Raw genomic sequence first — 24264 nt, 5'->3', positions numbered from 1 at the left:
TGTGTTTATGTTTACCCAGTAGAGGTTTTAGTTAATCAGAACTACTTATTTTGAAGGATTGGATAAACTAATTAAACTAAATTAAATTATATGAATTAAAATACTATTCTTAAAGTAATCACTGTGCATAAGTCTTTTTTTCTTCTTTTTATTCATCAAATATATGCAGTTATATGATCTAAAATAAGGATTTGATATTATAGTTATCTTGGTAAAGCACCCAGTGTGTTTATCAAAGCTCACGCTAAGGTTCACTACCTATGTGGTGTCCAAACACTGCATCAGGTATGCTAGTCTTGCTGAGACAAAAGTCCAAATTTACTGTAGAGTATTTATTTGCAGATATTTGCCAAAAAATAGCAGAAATCTTTGACAAAATTGTATAAGGTGTTTTTGGTATTCTTTAACACTTGTGTCATTGAAGACTGTATGGAATGAAGGGCTTATTTTTTACTTACTACTGCTACTGCCAGTAAACTTCACCTTATTTGGCATTGTAAGCAGAATCGGATTTTGCTACAGCATCTTTTTTTTTTTTTTTTTAAATTCTTTTGCAGTTACTCTGCACTTTTAATAGTTTCCAAGCTGTTATCAATAGTGTACACATACATCTTCTCTATCACTCTTTAAGGCTCTAACTACTGTAACAGAGGAACAAATCCCAATGGAGATTGCAGCCATTTCTGCTTCCCAGTACCAAATTTTCAGAGAGTTTGTGGTTGTCCATATGGCATGAAACTGGCTTCAAATCAACTGACATGTGTTGAAGATCCATCTAATGAGCCACCAACTTTGCAGTGTGGCTCATACTCGTTTTCCTGCAACAATGGAAGATGTGTGCCTCGATACTATCAGTGTGATGGCATTGATGATTGCCATGATAACAGTGATGAACAAAACTGTGGTTCTTTAAGTAAGTGCTACCTGTAATTTACTATCAGTATTTGGTGATTTTATTTCTGAAAGTTTGATGTGTCAGTCTGATTTCCTTGGAATAAAATCTGATTTTTTTAGGGTTCTATTTGCGGATAAATCCTGAGACCAATTTGGAGGATAAGTTACTTTGAAAGTTAACAGGATAACTCATAGGGAATTCAACACCGGACAGTTGAAGATGCACGAAAATATTAATGTCTAACTGGATTCAACATTCATTTAAAGAGTGACAAAGATGTCTCTTCTAAAGAAAAAGTCTACATTTATTCTTAGTTTTTTGTAAATTTGAGAGACATTGAAATATCACTTTCTTGTTTTATTTTAATCCCTGGAGAAGGACAAAAGGTCTTAATAAAGTTGAAGGCATTTAAAAAGAGCACCATAAGAAAAATAACAAAACCATGTGTATTGCCTAGCCTACTTCTGAGATTAAAGCAGTGCCTTTATTTCATTTAATAGCTGAATTAAACAGATTTTTTTCAGATTTTCATTATGTTTCGGCACTTCTGAACTATTTGTTAGATCTTCTTTTTCACAGTGAAATGAGTTAAAAGTTAAATGAATTCATTTCCTGCTTTTACTGTAAAACGACTCAAAAAAAAAAAAAAAAGTTACTTTGTTGATCAAGTGAAATGGAGAAAACAAATTAATATCTGTATTTCTTAAAGTACTGAAGAGTTCTTGGCTCTTGTGGCATGTTTGGTGCCCCTTTAGAGTTAATTCTTTTAAATTACATACAAGAGAACAGCACGTAAGAATTAAATGTGCCCCTTAATGCACAGAAGTAACAAGTATGAGTAAGTTATAAAACCTGTTTCTTATTAGTAGGATATTGTAGAATAAATCTATTTTGGGAAAAGAAGGTATGAAACAAATGGTTACTTGAAAAATGATTTTTCTTGCTTTCTTTTTAGATCGGTGTGAAGTCTTAGTAACTGGTAGCTTTTATTCATGCAGCTTAAAAAAAAAAAACTTACAAGAATTTAGTTTGCTTTTGCAACAGTTTTGCAGCATGACTGACACTTTCATTTTAAGCAATGTGCGTTGTAGAATGTGATGTGTAATTTAGATATTCTGTAAGCATAGTAAATATTTAAATATATTTAACACGCTGGCAGGGAAGGTACATTTTGGAGATCATTATAAGTGTTCTCTTTTATTTTTTTGTTTAGACAATACTTGTTCCTCATCAGCTTTCACTTGTGCCAGTGGACAGTGTATTCCAAGTCGGTGGCGTTGTGATAAACATAATGACTGTTTTGATGGCAGCGATGAATTGCGTTGTCCCACACAAGGACCCACATCATGCCCTGAGACCCTGTTTACATGTGACAATAATAGATGTATTCCTAGGATCTGGCTGTGTGATACTGATAACGACTGTGGTGATGGGTCAGATGAAAAGAACTGCAGTGAGTATCTGAACTGTCTTTTTAAAACAAACAAACAAACGATGAACATCTGTGTATGTCTATATGCACAAGTCTAAAAATGAGAAATGAAATTAGGAAGAAAGATCTAGTATCTAAGTGGGATTAATGTTTTTCAGTATGTAAGATGTTGAAAACTCACCTACTTCAAGCTACCAGAGCCATGTAGAATGAAGAAAAATAATTAAAAAGCAGTAAGACGGTGCAGCTGTGAGAGTTGTAATCATGGTGCTGCATAATGTTACCCACTACAACTTACAGCAAAAAGCATCTATATCTCACACATTCAAAATACATACTTAATGAGCAATTTCAGTAATGACTGATGGTGTGGTCAACTGATTTAATGTTGATGTTTTTGTCCAGAAATATCTGTAATTATTTTGCGGTGAAGTAAGACAGTTTCTCTATATACTTCAATTTGCATTATTTCTCACTAGTTGGAATGGACTGTTTCTTTTGCCTGAGACACAGTCTACATATGAATAAATAATTTCTTGATGTTAATGTAGCAGTGCTTGTCATTTGGATGTTTACTAGCTGCTTCATTGTAGACTGCAGTTTAGAGATATTGTTTGTATGCCGTCTCTGTATTATGCTGATTTCAGATGAGAGAAAATAAACAAGGCTGTGATTACTGTCATTCTTAACAGCTTTCACAGGTACTTGTGAGCCCAGGCAGTTTCAGTGTCCAGACCATCGCTGTATTGACCCATACTATGTCTGTGATGGGGACAAAGACTGTGTAGATGGTGCTGATGAGCATGACTGCAGTAAGTGCAATCTTTGTTTGTTCACCTCTTTATTGTTTCTCATTGTTGTGCCCCGAAGGGTATTTGGTGACCTCATATTATGAGCTCTAGGACAGCAGATAGGCGCAATAAACCTATCCATAAATTAGCTCTGTTAATGATACTTGTTTTAGTATTTATTGTAAGCTCTTTGATCTTTTGGGTGGTTTCAGAGGGCTGAAATCTAAGTTTTCTGTAGATTTCAAAGTCATTTTCTGTATCACATAGAAATTGCAGTCTTCAGTGGGACTTGGACTTCTGGTGCCATAGCTGCCTTGTGCACCTGTAGAAAAATATGGCTCAGTCTAGCTCTGAAAATAAAGTAACTAACTTTTTTCCTTTTTTAGTATACAATTGCAGTGGCACAGAGTTTAAATGTGTAAGTGGAGACCAGTGTATCAGTTCTTACTACCAATGTGATGGTGTTTTTGACTGTAATGATCACTCAGACGAGACCGATTGCCGTAAGTATAGGGATTTATTAGGTGATGCTGTGCAAAATTTTGTTTATCTCCTATGTCAGATAATTTGAAATACAGTCATTCAAACTTGAAAATTATTTTTAGATAAACTTGCTTGTAAATACTTCTTGTGAGCCAAAATTTCAAACACGGTAGATTGCAGCTCAAGAGTAGCTTTCTGGCAGAGTGGTGCCTGCATTCCATTTGTCTCTCAAGTTTTGTTTTATTTGGCACCATAAGGTTTAAAAGTAAGGCTTAAAAGTCTGTTCAGCTAGGAAGGTGGAAATTTTTGCTCTGTGAGAGTTATATTAAATTTTTTTCCCTTGAGATGTTATTTACATTTAAGTTAGTATTTTTCAATATGAGATGGTGAGAACTTATTTCAGAGAATAACTTCATCTTGTGTTGGGTATGCTCATAGATAATCAGTATACATAGATAGCAATGTGTGCTTGTTTAAAGCATAGCCATATATTGCTTTCTTCACTGTATTATAAAGTAGGAGCTAATTTGTCCAAATTCTGGAATGTCATGTATATTGAATGACTGTGATTCTATGGCCCGATTTAAAAGCAACAGAGCTTTTTATAGTGTTGTAGTTTCTTCGGCAAGACAAGAACTGAAAACAGGAGCTCTTCATCTCCAGTTTCTGAACTTTTGAATGTCACTGTTTTAGCTACAAGACCACCAGGAATGTGCCACCAGGATGAATTCCAGTGCCAATCAGATGGCAATTGTGTTCCTGCTAGCTGGGAATGTGATGGCCATCTTGACTGTGCAGATGGCTCAGATGAACATCACAGATGTCCTGCCAAGACCTGTCCTCCATCCCTTTTCCGCTGTGACAATGGCAACTGTGTCTACCGAGCATGGATCTGTGATGGTGATAATGACTGCAGGGATATGAGTGATGAGAGAGATTGTCCTACGCAACCCTTCCGGTGTCCCAGCTGGCAGTGGCAATGTCCCGGCCATAGTATCTGTGTGAATCTGAGCAAAGTTTGTGATAATTCTGCTGATTGTCCTAATGGAGCAGATGAATCCCCACTGTGCAGTAAGTTACTGTTCAAGCATCTACAATAACCTACAGTGTGCTGTGACTACAGGCATAAAATGCAGAGTATCCACAGAACAGCTATGTTATATTCAGCATGTGTTGTTATTGTAGCAACGTTTCTAGCAGAAATTGTAAGCTTACTGTAATTAAAGCACTAATTATGAAGTGAAACTTCCTTGCAGTGAAGGGAGACTAAGGTGAACTCACTAACTATATCCAATCTTACACTCTGAATTATATGCTGAATTTCACTGACTACAGTGGCTTTTATGTAACTATATTGGAATGAGGTTTGTTTTCTCAAACAGATTCACTAAAGAAGGGTATGCCTTACGTTCAGGTTAAACACGATTCAGTCTGTAATACTTTCTTTTAAATTTCTAATTTCAAAAATCACAAAAAAAATCTAAAAGTTTATCTGTAGCTAGCTATTTGTAGCTATTTGTAATTGTGTTGATTATTATTTGATTTAATCTTAACCTTTTTCTTTCTTCCCTTCCTTCTTTCCTTTCTTTCTTTAATCAATGCACATTCTCAGATGAACCCCAGCCAGGTATGATTATACGTGATTTTAAATTTTTGTGTATTAACAAGATTTTAGTGCTGGAGTTGTACAGCAAATATTTTGTATAATCTAGGTATTTTTGAAAACATTGTTGCAAGTGAATTCTGGGACTCAGTGGTAAATGCTGTGTTATCTGCCTTCATATGCATTGTGTATGTTGTATTTTGCATAAGAGCCTCAACCTGGTCTCACATGCATAACTGATGATTGTGCAGCATGTTTTAACAGCAATTTCAGGCTGGTACAATGCAACAGCAAAGTAATAAATTTAGCACGGAGAGCTTTTGTTAACTATATGCTTATTTCCTTTCCCAACCCCATTTCAGATCAGGAGAGCTGCTCTGATAATAATGCAGGCTGCACTCATGAATGTATTCAAGGACCTTTTGGAGCTCAGTGTACTTGTCCTGTTGGATACCAGCTCGCAAATGATTCTAAGACCTGTGAAGATATTAATGAATGTGACCCTCCAGGCTTTTGTAGTCAGCACTGTTACAATGAGAGAGGATCTTTTCGATGTTACTGTGATGAAGGATACATTCTGGAAACCAATGGGAGGATTTGTAAAGTGGCAGGTGAGAAACACTGGTGTCAACCTTAAAAATGAAAGTGGTGCTGGAAAGTGTCTGTTTTTTTTTCATTTTCATACTGTTATCTTTTGAAAGAGAAGATGCAACAGCCACTGACAGTCATTCATAGCAGATTATCCTGAGTATTAAAACAGCCACTCGGGGTTAATTGGAAAGTATTATTTTGTTGAAATACAATATTTAGATTAACATCCTGGGTTATTAAATCCACAGTGGTAAAAAAAAATATATATATTCTGGAGAAAAGCAGTGTCAGGCACCTCTAAATCATAAGTTAAAATCTGCTCTTTTATGAAGTTCAGTGCATTGAGAGTGTTTATAACCCAGTCTTTTCATGAGGGTTTAATGTCTGTGTTATGGTCTTAATTCTGGAGAGCAAGGAAGACTGAGCCAGCCCAGTTCTCTGTTGTTCTGTATCTCTTACATAGTGTGCTAAAGGAACCATAAACCCATTGTTACCATAAGGTTCCTGGTTTAGGGGTATCCTCAGGTTCTGCAGTCTGAGAAGGATAACTTGTGGGACAGAGACCTTTGCAGTTTCAATCAGGATTGGGAGTTGAAAGTGACTCCGAGGGAAGTAAGTTCTGGCTCAGCTGCAAACTAAGAAACCAAGGTCCCGATGTGAGACTGGAAGGAGAGTCTGTTGGAATAAATGATGGAGAAAGAATAAAAGAAAGCCGGAGTAGATCACAAGGTGTCAGGATAGACAGAATAGATATGATAAAATATATTTGCCTGGGAATTGATTTTGAATTTGCCCTTTCAACCCATGCATCTAGATATAATTACTTTGATGCTATAAAACCATGTCTAATTACTCAATTACTCATTGTTACTTGTCTAACAGAATTACTGTTGGATAGCTAAGTGGTTTATTTAAATTTCTTTTTCTTTGACAGAGTCTGGGAATCTTCTTTTGCTAGTGGCAAGTCGTAACCAAATTGTCGTGGACAACATCACCTCTCAGTCACACAGTATCTATTCTCTCATTAGGGATGGGAGGAATATTGTGGCTATTGATTTTGATTCAATCTCAGATCGTATCTTTTGGTCTGATACAACACAGGATAAAATTTGGAGTGCTTACCAAAATGGGACTGACCGAAAAATAGTAAGTTTCACTGAGTTTCACTTGTCTCTTCACTGTTGAAAGAAAATGAAGATGTTGTATCTCCACTTAAGGGAAGAGACAAATCCCCTAGTGTTAATAAGGGAGATAGGCTAAGTGAAACAATTCAGTAGATGCTAAGCTAATGTTTCCTATACCTTTTTGAAAAAGGAACCTGAATGTTTTTGGGAAGCTTTGTAACACTAGACTATACACTGATTTTCCCCATAGTAAGTGCATACTTCTTCCATACGGCTGAAGTTAGTAAGAGTGGGTATATGCCTAGTAAGCACTCTGAGGCTCATTCTGTATAAAAGGCCTAGAAAATAGTTGAAATTTGGTTACCTGTTTTCTGTATTTACAGAGGAATAAAGTGTGAGAAGTGATAACAATTAGTTTTTTTTTTCTCTCTCTCTGTCTCTCTCTTGTTTTGTTTTGTTTTGTTTTGTTTTTTAAATTTCTGTTGTTAAACAGGTGTTTGACAGTGGTGTCACCGTGACTGAAAGTATAGCAGTAGATTGGGTAGGACGCAATCTTTACTGGACAGACTTTGTTCTGGAAACAATTGAAGTCTCTAAAATGGATGGGAGCCACAGGACTGTGCTGATTAGTGAAAATGTAACAAACCCAAGGGGACTGGTGTTAGATCCCAGAATTGAGTAAGATTTTTTTATTTTATTGTGAGAAGATACATATTTTATGATAACAATATTCAAACCTGAGATATGCCCAAATGATATTGTAATTATAAGTGACAAGTGGAAGAGAAAACTGAAAATACAGTTTTTAAATGATGTGTTTAGAGTGTTCATTTTATATTTAGTTTCAAATGATCATTATTTGTAATATGTTAATCTGATTTGCTCTAACAAGATATTTGTCTTCCTCAGAAACAGATCTTCCTAGGTACAAACTTTAAATTTAAAAGTTTGGTATATCATTAGTCAGTGGTGTGCCACAAATATGTGTATGTTCAGCATAAGGTGGTATGCCTCCCTATTTCTACCTGACAAAGGATAGGTTCCCTTGTACCCCCAAATGAAAAATAATTGCCATCATGTGTTAATGTCATCACAAAAAATACCTTCCTGTTTTGAGCAGCAACAGAGTAAGTGAAATTTTCTAATTTGAACTGTTCATGTGCAGACTTCTGTTTTACAAACTCTCCAGTGTCTTGAGCTCTGCTTACTGCCAACCACGTGGAGCTCTTCAGTTATAGCTCTGGTAGCACGATCAATGTGCCTGTGGAAGCACAAACCTGCATCAAGTTAGTATTTAGGAAACGGAATCGCCTTACAGTCAATATATGCAGTCAACAGTAATGATGACGGAGTTTTTACTGTTCTTATTTACGAAAGAAAATAGCTCAGAAGCATTCAAAAGTTTTTACAAGAGAAATGATGGTAATGTCATGAATAAACATATTGCTGATATGAGTGATTTCAGTATCATTGGTTAGGACATTTCTTAAACATCTTCCTGGCTAATTAAGCTTTATAGGCAGCTTGCTTTTTTCTTTTTCTTTTTTTTTCTTTTTTTCTCTTCAGATTGGTAACTCTTAGTTACTTTTTTTCAGTGCTCATGTGATGTTCTGGACTGACTGGGGCCAAAACCCCCGAATTGAAAAAGCCAGTATGGATGGCAAATTGCGAACAGTGATTATTAACAGTAAAATCTACTGGCCCAATGGACTCTGCATTGACTACCCAAATAAACTTCTTTATTTTGCTGATGCTTATCTTGATTATATTGACTTTTGTGATTACAATGGGAACAACAGACGACAGGTGGTTGCAAGTGATTTGGTAAGACGTTAATTAATAAACAATGTTTTTCTATCTCCTTTCTGATACTGCTCAACAGTGTCTTTGCACAATCATAGCCTTTCTGTTCAAAATGTTCTGGTGAAGTAAGTAATGAAGTGTTCTAGCTGCTTGTTACCACTGGAAAATTAATTACATAAACCATTCAGTCTTCTATATTTTCAGTGGAACCTAGAGCTTAGTGTAGACTTAATGCTGTAGATCATTCTCATTTCTTCTGTCTACGTGTGAAGTCTAAAAGTGACATCTGACACTGCTGTAACTCTAATACAATAAAAAAACTGGAGGACTTCTTGCCACTTTCTATCAGTGATAACTGTAGCAACAGAGGATGATCTGCTGCCAAGATTTGCTATTTGCTGGGAATGTTGTGAAGGGAGAACTTCTGACAGGATATCTTTAAGCAACGTACTGCTGTCAATTGACAGGACTGTGTACCAACGCCACAATTTACTTATTCTTATAAGCTGGTATGAATAGCAATGTGTATTTTTAAGCATTGAACCTTGGAATCCGTTTATCTTTGGCTAAGTAGGCAATTCTTGTGCATTAGAAACAGGTGCAATATATCTTGCCTCAATCTTCAGAAATTTCATTGAGCCCTCTTCTTCAACAATGTGGTAAATTATGGGGAAGCTTATTGGAACTGAAAGGTCTTTGCAGATTCATAACTGTTGCATTTTCACTTGTGCCCATGAAAATCTGCTGTTGGGTCTTTATTTTTTGTTTGCTTGTGTTCCGCCTTGCAGATAGACTGCTTTATTAATTCCTCATGCTGTACATACTTATAAAAAAAAAATAAAAAAGAAAAGCTCCCTCATAATTGGTGCCTTGTTTTCAGGCATTAGATGATATTTCATACTCACTTGGTAAAAACAGCTTTTGAGAAGGCAGCTTTTTTTTTTCTTTTTTTCTTTTTTAAATTTTTTCTTAGCTCTGTTATTACAGGGCAAGCTTTGCTATCTCCAGAACTAAAGTGACAAACATTCTTGCCTCACAGATTTTGCAACATCCTCATGCTCTAACTATCTTTGAAGATTTTGTCTACTGGAGTGACCGGTATACTAACCGAGTAATTAGGGCCAATAAATGGCATGGAGGAAACCAAACAGTTATGATTTATAATATTCACCAGCCTTTGGGGCTTGTGGCAGTTCATCCAGTAAAGCAACCTTATGGTAAGTTCAGCAAAACAACTTTGATGATTACAAAAATATGTCACAAAGTAATGTCGTGCATTCTGGAATCAGTCATGTCAACAAGTAGTCTGGGTTAAAACAAGAAAATAATTTATGCCACTGGCTTAAAACTGAAAATCTATTCAGTCTTTCCAACCTGCTGAGTAGTCCAGTGTTTAGGAAAGTTACCTAGAGAGCATATAAGCATAATGAATAGCCGAAAAGAATAATAGGAAAGTAGCATGTGCAGCTTTTCTGCTCTTTATTTTGAAGTTTTTGTCATAAAATTCTAGCATTTTTGAAAATATTTTCATTTTAAAAATTTCTCTGTGGCAAACAGACTTGTTCCACGTATATAAGTTATATCATACTTTTAGGCAAATTACTCTTGTCATTTCTTGCTTAATTTTACTTAATGAAATAATGCAATAAAGGATTTTAATTTATTCAAGACTGACTTTGATTTCTTCTGCTCTGTATCTTGTGTTGGGGATGTTTTTTTGCAAATAAATATTGCAGTGACTAACATTTTCTTTTTCCTGAAGAATTCTAACGGGGGAGGGCATAGTCTTGTATCTTATTAATGTGCTAGTAATTTCTGGTGCTATGCTATGTGTGCACTTTTTTTGAACAAAACCTTCCTCAAGCATGTTCATAGCTAAAGCTACTTTGGACTGTTGTTAAATTATTTAGTCACAAAAGGGTAACATTAATTTATACATTGTAATTCTGATTTAATAAGTTTTAATTTATAGTCTGGAGCTTAAAAACATTACTACCACTGGTGGAGAAACTGGCTTATTTTCTTTATTGTATTAAATTAGTTCATTTTGTGATTTTCTTTCATCAAATCCTTTCAGGATTTCAACAAATCCTTTCAGATTTTTTTGTTTTTCTTTACATGGACAGAGAAAGAAGAAAGCACTTACCAAATAGTTCAACACTGTAATATTGCAAATGAAGGCATGATTTTTTTAACTGTCATCCATTCTTCTTGTTTTGTAAATCATTAGATTTCACATCAACTAGATTTTAGATAGAAATGAGCTATTTTCTTATAGTTTGAGTTTTGAGTTTATCATTGTTTTACTTGCCATCTTGTTGAATTCTTCTCAGTTCTTTTTATTTTTTTACTATCAGGGATAATTTGTCATTTCCTCAAATTATACCACTTTTAGAGTAAAACCTGCAGCAGTTGCTAAGGGTATTCATTCATGCAGTCTGATTTGTATTTCATGAGGGTGACTTCTCCTGAAAAATTCTTTTTAACATCATTTTTGTGGAAGCAGTCTAAATGGTTGAATTTTAATTTCTAGTAATAATAATAATCATCAAAGACTTTTTAACTCTTCTATTTCACAGACTTCAGGTTTCAAAGTGATACAAGAAATTATACATTAAATCCCTACTACCTTTAATGATGCATAGTCAGCCATGTTATTTCTTTAATTTTCTCCAAAAAGCTTCAGTAAATAGTTTAAACCTCCCATCCAGAAAGGTTATTGTGATCAAAGTCTGAAGGTTCTGCAGGCCTTCAGATGCAATTAACAAAATTTGGAAAAGGAATTTGACAGATTTTTGTGCTAGGAAAATGAAAAGATCAATATGATAATATTGCTGGTTTTACAGTAAGGTTTATGTTATAAGTGTATTGCATATGATTCTTGTAAATAACTTGATATTGAATTTCAAGGAAATACTGAAGCTGATTTAGTGCAGAGTTGACATTTTCAGTAGCACTGAATAGCTTTCCAGCTTCCTGTATTGCTAACAGTTGCTAATAAATTTATTTTTCAGGTATCAATTCCTGTGCATCATCACCCTGTAGCCACCTCTGCTTGCTTTCATCATCTGGACCACTTTTTTTTTCCTGTGCTTGTCCTTCTGGATGGATGCTTTCTCCTGACAACAGGAACTGCATGCGAGGTAGGGCAGTAGTTGTGAGACATGAAAAAAAGACTAGACAGATTTTCTTAGCCATCCCTCTGCCAAGCAAAAAGCTTGCTTCAGAACTGTGAGCTGTACTCATGAAATCAAAGTTTGGGATCATTCCAGGCAGACTTCACTTAGGAAGGATGGAATGGAGTGTACATGGCCTAAAGGCATGGAGCCAGGTTCTGGAAAGAGCTCAAAGAGAGATATTTCTTCATTTGGGAGAAATGGAAGAAATGCTTATTTTTAAGCACTATGAAAAAGCTACATTTTAAATTTGCTCAACACGTTGAATGTTTTGCAGTTACATCTGGAAGGAGCAAAGCATTGGTTAAAATTGTGAAGGAGTATTCTGGCAAAGTGTTGTCCTTGGCATTATAAATATTCAGCCTGGAAGCACGTTTTAAAGAATTGTACTTTTAAGAACATAGAGGTGCAGATCTAGGAGGGAATTGCTTGATTAATCAGATCTCCTTCCTTCCTTGAGTACCACCACATAAGGTGTTCCTTTTTAACAGACAGGCTCCAGCTGGATATTAATTTGGTTTCTTGCTCCTAAACTTCAATGAACCTCGCAATTTTGATGTCTGGAAGCCATTTTGTTTTCAGTTCAAGTATATTGTTTGCCATTTCTGTCCATTTCCTATGCCACTTCTGTCTTTTGGGATAAAAAACATCGGTAGTTCTTCATTCCTGATATATATTCTGTGTATATTTTTAAAATGATTTATCACATTCTCCCTCAGCTTGTATTTTGCTTTGAAAGAAATCATGTCCTTTGGTTTCCCCTCATGTGGGAAGGGTGTTGTCCTTGCTCCTTGTCACCCTCTCCAGCCTATCATTTCAGGTGTGTGTATCTCAGCAAAATTACTCTATTGCTCATTATAAGAATGAAGAATAGTTAAACATCTCCATAGGTGTTAATGTTGATAGAAGCAATCAGCAAAAAATTTCTGAAAAATATGATTGTTTTTAATGAGACTATTAAATTTCTGAAGTACTAACAGTCTAGACAAGAGAACTTGCATATTCATGTTTCAGTAGGATTCAGTAGTGTTTTATGCTATGTACAATTTGAGAGGGAATAATGACCCTCAGAGTCTTTTATGCACTGGAACAATTTGTTATGAATTTAGTGGTTCCATGTAAACTTTTTGTAGAAGAGCCACTAGCATGCTGCATTCATAAGAAAAAAAAAACACAACAGCAACATCAAAGTGTAAAAGCTTCAAGAATTTCACAGCTAAGTTTTTTCAGACAACTGTTTGTTGAAATTTGATTTTGAGTGAGCGTGAATGATATGTAAGCTTTTGTCAATTTTGACAACAGTTCTGGCGTTAGAGAGTAGCGAGAATAATTTTAGAGAAGCACAATGATGCTGTATTTTTTTTTTTCATGTCAAAAATTTCATGGAAAGTTTGCATAAATGTATTAAGTAGCCAGTGAAAGAAAAAACAAAAATCATCTGTACCAGAAAAAGAGTTTGGTTATACTTACCTTCTATATCACAGCAACTCAGTTCCTTCTCAAGTGGTAGCTTATGCCTGGAGAAGTGATCAGACTGTGCTCTCTCCTTCAGAAGAAAAAGGAAAAGGAAGAGAGGAACTCGTGTTTGGAAGAGTCTCTTCGCATACTCCCTGGCAGAGGAGAAATTACTTTGCTGACTTGTATCTATAGTCTGTAATGTGTTTTGTCAGAACACACAGCTAGTTGCCCTTTATTTTAATAACATTTAAGCATGAGGATTAGTGTTTTCTTGAAAGTAAACTTATTGTTTTAGAGATAAAGTTAGTATACTCTATAAGAGATTAAAAACAACAACAACAACAAAAAACAATGATACTGCAGATAAGGATCAGCAGTTGTTTCTGGGACACTGTACATTTCTTTTGACTCCTGCTTAGCCGTTACAATCTATCTCAGGCACATTTTGACTCTCATTCCTAGAGTTCTGAAGAATCTGCTTGTAGAAGCTGTGGCTGAGTGTACTTCTCCCCTTGGCTAGCAGTAAATGATCCTACACTGTTTACTTCCTTTTCAGAATTTGCTTGTATGTGCATTGCGATTACACAGTGCTGAAACATTCAGTGTTAAAACATTACAACTGATAACCTCAGTCTTGTGAGGTAAAAAAAACAAATGCAAACTTGCATGTAAATAGTTTACAAAGCATCACAGGTAATATTTGTTGTCTTTGTTGTCATTAAGGAACCTTTGGTAGAGCTGGGGCATATATCAGTGCAATTTTTTTAACAGAGGAAATTTGTTGAAAGCTAACTCTGACTTACATTATATGTTTTCACAGTTGAACACCCTTTCCTTATTGCTGTCAGAGATAATATAATTTATGGAATTTCTCTGAACCCTGAGGAGAAGACCAATGATGCTATGGTTCCAATAGCAGGAGTTCAAAATGGTGTTGATGTTGACTTTGATGACTCAGAACAGATGATCTATTGGGTTGAAAATCCAGTAAGTTAGTATTTGTGTTCAGAATGCACACTAAAATAAGACTTCTTACTTCAAAGTAGTGTTTATGATTTAAATATATTAGCATTAAAGGTAGGAATTTTAATAAATATAGCTGAAAAAAATGAAAGACTTTTTCCCTAGGATGTATGAGACTCCATCTCATTTGAAGGTTAGTTTTCATATTTGTCCACCAAAATATTTAATTAGTGCTCTTCCTTGCAGGGACATGAAGATCAGATGGTAGTGACAGAACTGTATTCTCAGTCCTTTGCTGTAGTCTGCTCTTTTACCTATCTATTGGCTTAGAACTTAACTCTGCAGATAGAGCTGAAAGAGTTCTCCATGAACATATTATATTGAACCAGTGGCGCTAAATTTCAAAATGAAATTACCATGCTTGCATGATTTAGTTTCTAGTCTGAGCATTTCATGAAGTGACATAGTACAGAGGCATCCTTTTCTTCAGTAGAAGAAAAGGATGGAAGAGTCACAGGCAGCAAATACAGGGCTGATATTTTTTAAAACTAGTTCAGAATAATTTTTAATAGATCGTTATAATTGTTTGAAGAAGTCTCTTTAATTACTCTATGGAAGCCAGGGAGATGGATCTGATAGGAAACTTATGATTCAGCAGTATGTCTCTTCATTCTTGCAAACTTAAAAGCAGTTGATAAATTCTCAGGAATCTGTTTGATCCTCCATGCAGTTTGAAAAAATATTCTTGACATGTCTCAGCAAGCAGATAGGTACAGCTGACATTTACAGGAGGTAACACAGTTTTGTAGGTGGTCATGGGCTTATGTATCTATTAACACAGCTGGCAAGTGAAATGCCAGGAGCCTCGGCAGGCTGAGTGCAGATAAGCACTCTATTAAGAATATATAAGAATAAGACTGTACATGGACCTAATGATTCCTGGGTGTTTTTTCTAAAGCAATTGTTCTGCAGAACTTCTCTAAAACTGAAGCAACTGGATGAAAACTCAGATCTCAATGTAGCTTCTCTCTGAGTTTTGTCACTGTTTTTGTATCATGCAGCTAAGGTGTCTATGATGTAGCTACATTATGTGGCTAACACTATTGAGCCTGCAAGTAATAATTTGTGAGATAATTTTGTGAAAACTGCAGGGTTAATCTTAGTTTTGATTCTTCTATTACATTAGAATTTTGATTCTTCTGTATTTATGCTTGTAGAGAGCGCTATTTTCCTGCATTGGATTTGAGATTTATTCAAGCTGGCTAATTGAGATATCCTGTTAATAAATCTTTTGAGAGTAGAGTACAAATTACAGTAGTGTGTCTACATACAGCTTAAAAATAGACTGTTCAGGCTCATTTTACATAGCCATTTTATTTTTGTGAATCACAGAAATAAATATTTGATAAATACTTGATATATATAATGAACATTATAGTTCATTTGGTTAATGAACTATAATTCCTCTTTATGCCATATTGTTACACTTGACAGTATGTTATATTTTTTTACCATGCTTATAATTGAGTATATAAAAATACTTTACTACTGCTGAATTTTCATTTTTCTCAGAAAAGATTACAATATAAAGTATCTGTTCACATGGTTGCAGTAAATGAGGTTTTCTCTTATTTGTTTGTTTTTGATGAAACTGCTCCGGATGTTTATACTTCTGTTATTTTTCCAAGGGTGAAATTCACAGAGTGAGGTCAGATGGATCTAACAGGACGGTTTTTGCTCCAGCAGCTGTTATTGGTGCTCCTATTGGCCTAGCATTGGACTGGATGTCTGCAAACCTTTATTATAGTAACCCAGGAACACAGTCAATTGAGGTAAAATTTAAGTACAATTGTGAAAATTAAGAGCCTCGGTATTTTGCTGCTACAAATACACAATTTGAAATTAGAGCTGTTTTTTAGTGAAAATCAGAAATTAGATTTATTTTTTCTAAAACATTTTGGTAGTATGAAGAAAAGTGATTTGCACACTTGAAGAAAAAAACCTAAACTTGTGCACAGCTAAAAGATTTTAAAAGCGATGTATTCTTGGAACTCTATTTGCGTATGGATCTTTTTTTCGTCGTCAGGAGGCTCCTACTGTTTCACAAATAAACTTCACTAATATAGTAATTACTATTACTTTCCTTGTTATTTTCACTTCAAGTCAAAGATCCTTCTGCACTGCTTCTGACTGTAAAGGAATGTAGCCATGGAATGGAGTAAGATCCAATCCCCAGTGCTCTGGTGTCCTATTCTGTATCTTACTGGAGGCAAGCAGTGTGACAGCATGGGAAAAATAAAAATGCCATTTAGAGTAGGGAAATAGAGGGTAAGCAACATGTAATTAGTGATAAGTATGAATAAGTTGCCATGAATTTTCTTGTCCTAAAATATAAATATGCACTTTAAAATTAAAACCTACCTAATTTAAACAGATACAAGATAATACATGTAAAATCAGCCTTTTTCAGTGCCTTCAACCTGTAACACTCAACATCAATATATTATGGAGGCTGAAAGATTAGGTTTTTTTGTTACTATTTTTTATTTTTACCAAGGATACTTCAGTATTACCATAGGCAGGTTCAGAGCTTCTTCGTAGGGTGCATGTGAGAGAAGAAAGAATATTAGAGTAGTAAGCAGCTTGCTTTTCCTTCGTAGTGTTTGAACACGTTTCCTGCGATTTCATCACTTGGTGGATTTAGGCTTTCTTCCTTTGATTTAGTTATGTATCTTAAGTTCTGTATTACATGCTTTGATTAATTCAATATTTGCATAGGTCCTGAAGCTGCACGGTGAAGTAATGTACAGAAAAACTCTGATTACCAACGATGGTACCTCTCTGGGAGCTGGCACACCCATTGGTTTGACAGTTGATCCAGCAAGGGGGTAAATTACTAAAATTGCAGTTATCTTTGCACTTGAATATGTATTCTACATTTTTCTTAATGTTTAAGGTCATTAGCTTCGATCCTGGATTTGATACAGGTTTGGTTTTTTTGTTTTTGTTTTTTAATTTATTCTTTCAAAAGCCTAGAAAACAATTGCATGACTACATAAATTGTTGGATGGATGTCTGTTCTCCTTAATGTGCCGTATACTTCACGTTCTTTTTAATTAAAAAAAATTTCAGAATGACTGAATAAAAAACATTAAAAAAAAAAAGGCACGGTAAAATGGGGGCACAGAGTAAGGAAAATTATAAAGTATTTATTAATAAAGGCATACTACATGCGAAAAATGTCAGATGCTAAATAGCATATACTAAACATGACTTTAGTACTTTGTCCCCAGTACAAAGGTGCACTATGATGCTTTTTTTTTCCTCCCAAAATCAAAGTGTTTCATAGGACCATGTTAGTAATGAGATTGTTCTGCTGGTGACCTGTCAGTCTTTCAGATAAATGAATATCTGCTTTTTTGTCTCTTTTATGGAGTCTGTTTACTGTGTCTCCTAGCTGCTTTTCAGCAACTGGGACCAGAGCAGTACACATATTCCTCAGAGCCAGTTTTTGAACTTGCAGTTTTAATTCTAAACTGAAACCAAACTTACAGTTGAAACTGCAACCATCTATAAAACAGAATTATTGTTCTCCTGCCTTTTATTCTACTCCTGACAATCTTCTGAGCCTACCTCCTGACATACAGTGGATGATACAGGAAAGAGTATATGAATTTCTAAAAATGGTTTAACAAGAATTATTCTTTCAAAACAAGATCTCTTTTTTTCATTGAGGTTCAGTTCTTAGTGATCTCTATTCATCATGTGCCAAGGTATTTGGCAGAGAGAGGAGATATATTTAAGCATATGCTTTATTGTCTGTGGGCTATTGATTTCCATCACCAGCTTTGCTAATAGGTGTGATAATGTTTTCCTGTGTTACAGGAAGCTGTATTGGACAGACCAGGGAACTGATAGTGGAGTTCCAGCAAAGGTTGCCAGTGCAAACATGGATGGATCAGGTATTCAAACCCTCTTCACTGGCAACCTGGATCATGTAGAGTTCATTACCGTTGATATTAAAGAACAAAAGTTGTACTGGGCTGTCACAAGCACAGGAGTGGTAAGTGATACTTTTGTCATAGTTGGTGTTACTTGTTTATTTGTGTGTTTGTGATTCCCAAGAATAATTCAGTTACTTCAGTTTACTTATGTAACTGGGAAATGCAGGACCAAGCAAAATCTGAATAACATTACCTTTAAAAATAAATGATGATTTGAATGAAGAAACAAATCTCTATTAGCATCCTGCTAACCTATTCTTCCTCTCTGTGATAGGTAGATGAAAATTTGTCCATGGAGAGATTTTAGTAGTGTATGTTGTATTTTAATTTTGTATTGTAACATTGAATGTATACTATTATAAGAAGTGTAATATTAAGCTTTAAATTGATTTCTTAGATTGAGAAAGGCAATGTGGATGGTACAAATCGTGTGACTCTCGTGGTTCATCTTTCTCATCCATGGGGAATTGCAGTGTATGATACCTTTCTATACTATACCGATCGAGATTATGAAGTTATTGAACGAGTTGACAAGTTCACTGGAGCAAACAAAGTTGTACTGAGAGACAATGTCCCAAGACTGAAGTGCCTACGAGTGTATTATAGAGATAGTGAGTATTTACTAAAGAGCTATTTCAAGATTTCCAACTCATGAAAACTCAAACTTCCATTAGAGACAGAATATATGCTCCTTAAAAAAAATTGTTTGATGTGCCAGAAGCATTTACATGGTTTTACCCAGAGGTGTTCTACTGTCCTGTTAAGGCATTTATTGGCATGGGAAATTTTACTAAAATATCATCAACGTGAAATTGACTAAACAAAAAATTGTTACTTTAGCTTTAAATTTATGGGTTTTTGTCTGATTCTTTGATCCATTGATCTTAAATGAGAAGAAACCAACAAATTGATTACAGGCGCATCATGCTTAAATGGCAATTAAAATATTTTTTGATTGTTAGTGCTCCACAAGTATATGAATTTGTTGTACATCTGCTCGAGTTTGTGATGATACAGTTCAGATTTCTGTGTTACCATGTATTCCTTTCACAGATTCTGCTGGTTCCTCAAATGGCTGCAGTAATAATATTGGAGTTTGTCAACAACTTTGCTTACCTGTACCTGGTGGATTATTCTCCTGTGCATGTGCTACCGGCTTTCAGCTAAATCCTGATAACAGAACCTGTTCTCCATACAATTCATTTGTAATTGTTTCTATGCTTTCTGCAATTAAAGGATTTAGTTTAGAGACGTCTGATCACTCTGAAGCCATGGTACCTCTAGCAGGAAGAGGTATGTGACAATTATAGTAAGATGAGAGCTTATAATACCTAATATTTTGGCACTTCTTGCCTGCATGCCATGTTCTGAGTACGTTAGTTTATATTAAAGATGATTAATTACTACTTTTCAGGACGGAATGTGCTTCATGTGGATGTTCACATGCCTTCTGGTTTCATTTACTGGTGTGACTTCAGTAGCACAGTTTCTTCTCAGAATGCAATACGTAAAATTAAACCTGATGGTTCTTATTTTAGAAATGTTGTTACAAATGGAATAGGACGAAATGGAATTCGTGGCATTGCAATTGACTGGGTAGCAGGTAAGCATAGCAGAATTCAGAGAATTATTTATGCAATAAAGTAGCTAGTATTTGATCAGTATTATACACATGCGTACTGTATTTGTGTTTTTCAAAAGTTCTTCTGGAGATTGATAGGCTATTTGGGACAGATTTTAGAAGAATCATCTACTGCATGCACTTTGTAGTTACTGTATTCAGTGCTGTGCCACAACACAAAATTCATAGTTTTATGTTGTAAAAGGTAAAGAGTATGGATGTGCAAGCCAAAAGCTGCTATATAATAACAATAGATATCTGAGACTGAAAAAATAAATAACAACCATGGTTAATGCATTTTTGATCATTAGCCACTGATTATCTCCATGGAAATCACTAAAGATGTAGAAATTATTCCACTATTTTAATTTTGATCATCTCTTACTTTACTTCCTCAAAATGGAGCCGCATACTTTGTGCTCTTAACTTCTAAAATGTTTATGGATATTCATTTTACAGTTTAGTATTTTATCAGTTCATGTTTTTCAGGTGGTGATGCTGTGTACTAACTTTTGTCACTCTCCTTTGTTTTTTTGTTTTTTTTTTCTCCAATCTGTTTTAAATGCAGGAAATCTTTATTTTACAAATGCATTCCTGACAGAGACTTTTGTAGAAGTTTTACGTTTAAACACAACTTATCGCCGTGTTCTGCTTAAAACTACAATAGATATGCCAAGGCACATAGTAGTAGATCCAAAAAACAGATACTTGTTCTGGGCAGATTATGGGCAAAATCCGAAGATTGAACGTGCATTTCTGGACTGCACCAACAGAACAGTTCTGGTATCTGAGGGCATTGTCACACCTCGTGGGTTGGCCATTGATCACAGCAATGGCTACATTTACTGGGTAGATGATTCCTTAGACATGATTGCAAGAATTCAACCTGATGGTGGTGATGTTGAAATTGTGCGTTATGGCAGTCGCTATCCAACTCCATATGGTATCACCGTCTTTGGGAATTCAATGATCTGGGTGGATCGGAACCTGAAAAAAGTGTTTCAAGCCAGCAAGGAGCCAGGCAATACTGATCAACCAACAGTAATACGAGACAACATTAATTGGCTAAGGGATGTTACCATTTACAATAGTCATTTTCAGTCACGTTCACCCCTTGACGTAAACAACAATCCTTGTTTGGACAGCAACGGAGGCTGTTCCCATCTGTGTTTTGCCCTGCCTGATGTGCAGACACCCAAATGTGGTTGTGCCTTTGGCACACTGGACAGTGATGGCAAGAGATGTACCATTTCAACAGATGATTACTTGATTTTTGCCCTTGAGAATGCCCTCAGAAGTATTCACCTGGATCCTGAAAATCACAGTCCTCCCTTCCGTGCAGTCAGTGTGTTAAGAACTGCAGTGGCCTTGGATTTTGACAGCATAAACAACCGAATATATTTTACACAAAGTTATCCTTCAGGTGCTGGAAGAATCAGTTATATTAGTATTTACTCAGGAATTGGCACTCCAGTAGTAGTTGCATCTGGTAAGTGAATTGAATTGTGATTCAGAATAATTAGATACTGGAAAACAAGGACTGGATTAGCTCAGCTGGTATTTTTATACTTACAGTGAAGGTAGACTGATTATTTAAGGCAACTGATAAAATGCTCGTTTTCTCTTCTTTTCAGTGTTTTCCTCTTATGATAATCTTATCATATCTTGACAAGAAAATATAAAACTGGTTAAATATTGTTACACGCTTTCAGTAGTTTTGAGATTGCAGGAAGTGTAGAGACAGAGATACTATGATATTGCCAATATAAAAAGACAAATAATATCTGTTTAATAATAATAGCTATTGTAGTGTTTTTTGTTGTTAAAAATTTTTGAATTATTATGATTCTTGACAATCTGCAGTTTTTTCTCTGACTTGCTCTTTGCTGCCAATCAAACAACTCTGTGTTAGATCTTCACCACAAGTGAGATGAAGGTAGCATTCTGGGTCAAGGAGGGCATTTAGTGAGCTGGAAGTGTGATGAAGCAGAGTTTGGGGGGAGAATGAGAAGGCTAAGGCTGTGTTTTCAGAAAGCCAGTGTCAGGTTGAACTGTTTATGTTGGACTGATGGACAGCTTAGATCCGTATGTCAGCGTACCTTGCTGTTAAGGGTTGTGTAAAACTGCACCTTCAACAAGGGTTTACATCTTCAAGTCTTTGCTATTGCTTTCCTCTCTTCTGTCACAGGTGTCAACTTGATCATCTCTTTTAGTGTAAGCACAAAATAAGGACAAAACAATGCTTATTTTTTATCTGCCTCTGCCTGCCTTGATGCTCTCTGAATTTACAGGATGGGAGTGAGGGATGATTCCTGTTACTTCTTTAGCTCTTTACAACCCTACTGCATGCACAGGACTACTGAAGTCAGAATTATTACTTATTTAGATTTTTTAAATGGTCAGATTTGCATTGCCATCAATTGTATTTCAAGAAAATCTTTTTGTTGGCGTGTTATAAAAGACGAGCTATTGCAGTATCTCAGAATACTATACTCAACTGTTTTGTTTGTGTATTTGCATATATCTAAGACCTGGGAACTCCAGATGGCATAGCCTTTGACTGGATCAACAACAGAGTTTACTACAGTGACTACCTCAATCAGACTATCAGTTCAATGGCTGTGGATGGCTCTAACCGCACCGTGATTGCCCGGGTCCCACGACCAAGAGCTGTAGTACTGGATCCCTGCAGAGGGTATGTGTTGTACTTTGTATGCCTTATCTTAATTGCAGGTGAAACTGTAGTTTGGACTTAGATGAAGAGCGATAGATGTTCCTATTCTAGGCCCTAGATCCCAGCCATGCAGAATTACCTGAATCTAAGTATTTAAGTTTTCAACCTGATCTCAGCCTTGGAGATTTTAATTTTCTTCATTGATTTTGTTTTTTTTTAAAAAACACTTATGAATATGTAGTGAATAAAACTCCACTAAGTGAGGTTTGGAGCCAGGTACTGTGTGGTAAATAAGAATGATTTTTCAAAGCAGCTGTTCTTCAAGCAACTAGTCATTCTCCATTCACTGAGGCAGAGAAACAAGGGGCGTTTGTTGAAACAAAGATTTCTTCAAGAATATTATGTCCTGATAATCAGATGGCGCTACCAAGAGATCTACCTAAAAGTTGTATATAAAAAGTCGTATATATGTAAGTTCTTTCCTACTGATGTTGTGCTTTGTAAGTGTCTCAGAAGAATTTTTGGTTCTTAGAAGTTAGGGGCAGTGTTATACTGTATATCAAATGAAGAAAGATTAGAAAGAGAATATTTGATTTCACTAGATTCTCACGGGAGCTGGAAGAACTCATCTGAAGTTCATTCCAGTGGAGCCCAATGATCCCAGCTAGAAGATTCCTTTGTAAACGTGAGGTAAAACAGAGGAAGTAGTTCTTTTTCCTGTAGTTTTGCACTCCACAGTTCAATTGGCTATACCAGAGTGGAGATATCCTAGGGCAGTTAAGAGCTCTGTGAACTTTCTTTGCTGTAAAAATAATTTTTCAATCACGTTACTGACAGGTATATGTACTGGACTGACTGGAGCTCCAATGCAAAGATAGAACGAGCTACACTTGGAGGAAACTTCAGAACACCTATTGTAAGCACCAATCTGGTGTGGCCAAATGGGCTTACCCTGGACTATGAAGAACAGCAGCTATACTGGGCTGATGCAAATCTGTACGTATTGATAACACAGTTGTTGATTTGCATTAGGTTAATTTGAATGGGCTTACTATCTCTTTTTCCTGCTTTATTTTTTTCCCACTGTTTTCAACATTTTAATTAAATTCAATAATTTGTAATGTAGAAATTATAAGAAATACTTTATAGCAACAAAACATCATTTTCTTATATTGATGTGGAACTACTCCACAACAAGAAGTTTTGTGATGTCACAAGGCAGATTTCATCCAGTGCTTTATGTCACTCATCTTAATTTCAACTCATTACTTTTATAAGCATCTTCTCCTGTGCATACAATCACAGTGCACATTTCATATTCATTGCTCATGGTTAATGGCTGTCACCTGTAGAATTTGGCATTAAGTTCTTGCTTTTCCAACCAGACAGATTCCTACCCTTCAATGTAGACCACCAGAATTTCTGCCACCAGCAGGAGAGCTTTTAAAAATAATTTCATTTCCATCTTCAAATTCACCCATGTTCTCTGAGAAATCACTGCGGCAATCAGACATTCCTCATCTGGTTCTTTCAGAACAGCAATTCTTTTGTAGACACCTCTGCTGCTGTGACAGAAAGATGTCTGTAATGTAGTGACTCTTATAGTCTGTGCCTTTGTGGGATCTTCTGAAAGGAAGGCATCCTTA

At 35.6% G+C, this 24264-nt stretch overlaps 1 protein-coding gene across 1 annotated transcript in view; it reads left to right on the top strand.

The window, feature by feature from the left end:
* LRP2 (LDL receptor related protein 2) overlaps positions 1 to 24264 on the top strand; it is a 136761-nt gene that overhangs the window by 70980 nt on the left and 41517 nt on the right. Inside the window, exons 25-45 of the mRNA XM_042874951.1 lie at positions 632 to 913; positions 2109 to 2348; positions 3020 to 3139; positions 3505 to 3621; positions 4295 to 4672; positions 5567 to 5815; positions 6730 to 6941; positions 7413 to 7597; positions 8515 to 8743; positions 9762 to 9939; positions 11737 to 11865; positions 14177 to 14343; positions 16008 to 16151; positions 17098 to 17207; positions 18205 to 18382; positions 18721 to 18934; positions 19377 to 19616; positions 19738 to 19926; positions 20513 to 21433; positions 22474 to 22639; positions 23456 to 23614. Coding sequence (XP_042730885.1) covers positions 632 to 913; positions 2109 to 2348; positions 3020 to 3139; positions 3505 to 3621; positions 4295 to 4672; positions 5567 to 5815; positions 6730 to 6941; positions 7413 to 7597; positions 8515 to 8743; positions 9762 to 9939; positions 11737 to 11865; positions 14177 to 14343; positions 16008 to 16151; positions 17098 to 17207; positions 18205 to 18382; positions 18721 to 18934; positions 19377 to 19616; positions 19738 to 19926; positions 20513 to 21433; positions 22474 to 22639; positions 23456 to 23614 — 4807 coding nt within the window. The remainder of the gene's footprint in view (positions 1 to 631; positions 914 to 2108; positions 2349 to 3019; positions 3140 to 3504; positions 3622 to 4294; positions 4673 to 5566; positions 5816 to 6729; positions 6942 to 7412; positions 7598 to 8514; positions 8744 to 9761; positions 9940 to 11736; positions 11866 to 14176; positions 14344 to 16007; positions 16152 to 17097; positions 17208 to 18204; positions 18383 to 18720; positions 18935 to 19376; positions 19617 to 19737; positions 19927 to 20512; positions 21434 to 22473; positions 22640 to 23455; positions 23615 to 24264) is intronic.

The sequence above is a fragment of the Lagopus leucura genome, unplaced genomic scaffold, assembly GCF_019238085.1.
Source record: "Lagopus leucura isolate 7727_CA_CO unplaced genomic scaffold, USGS_WTPT01 Super-Scaffold_100012, whole genome shotgun sequence".
NCBI lineage: Eukaryota > Metazoa > Chordata > Aves > Galliformes > Phasianidae > Lagopus > Lagopus leucura.
The sequence above is the reverse complement of the archived record's forward strand: the minus strand, read 5'-3'. Positions and strand labels throughout refer to the sequence as shown.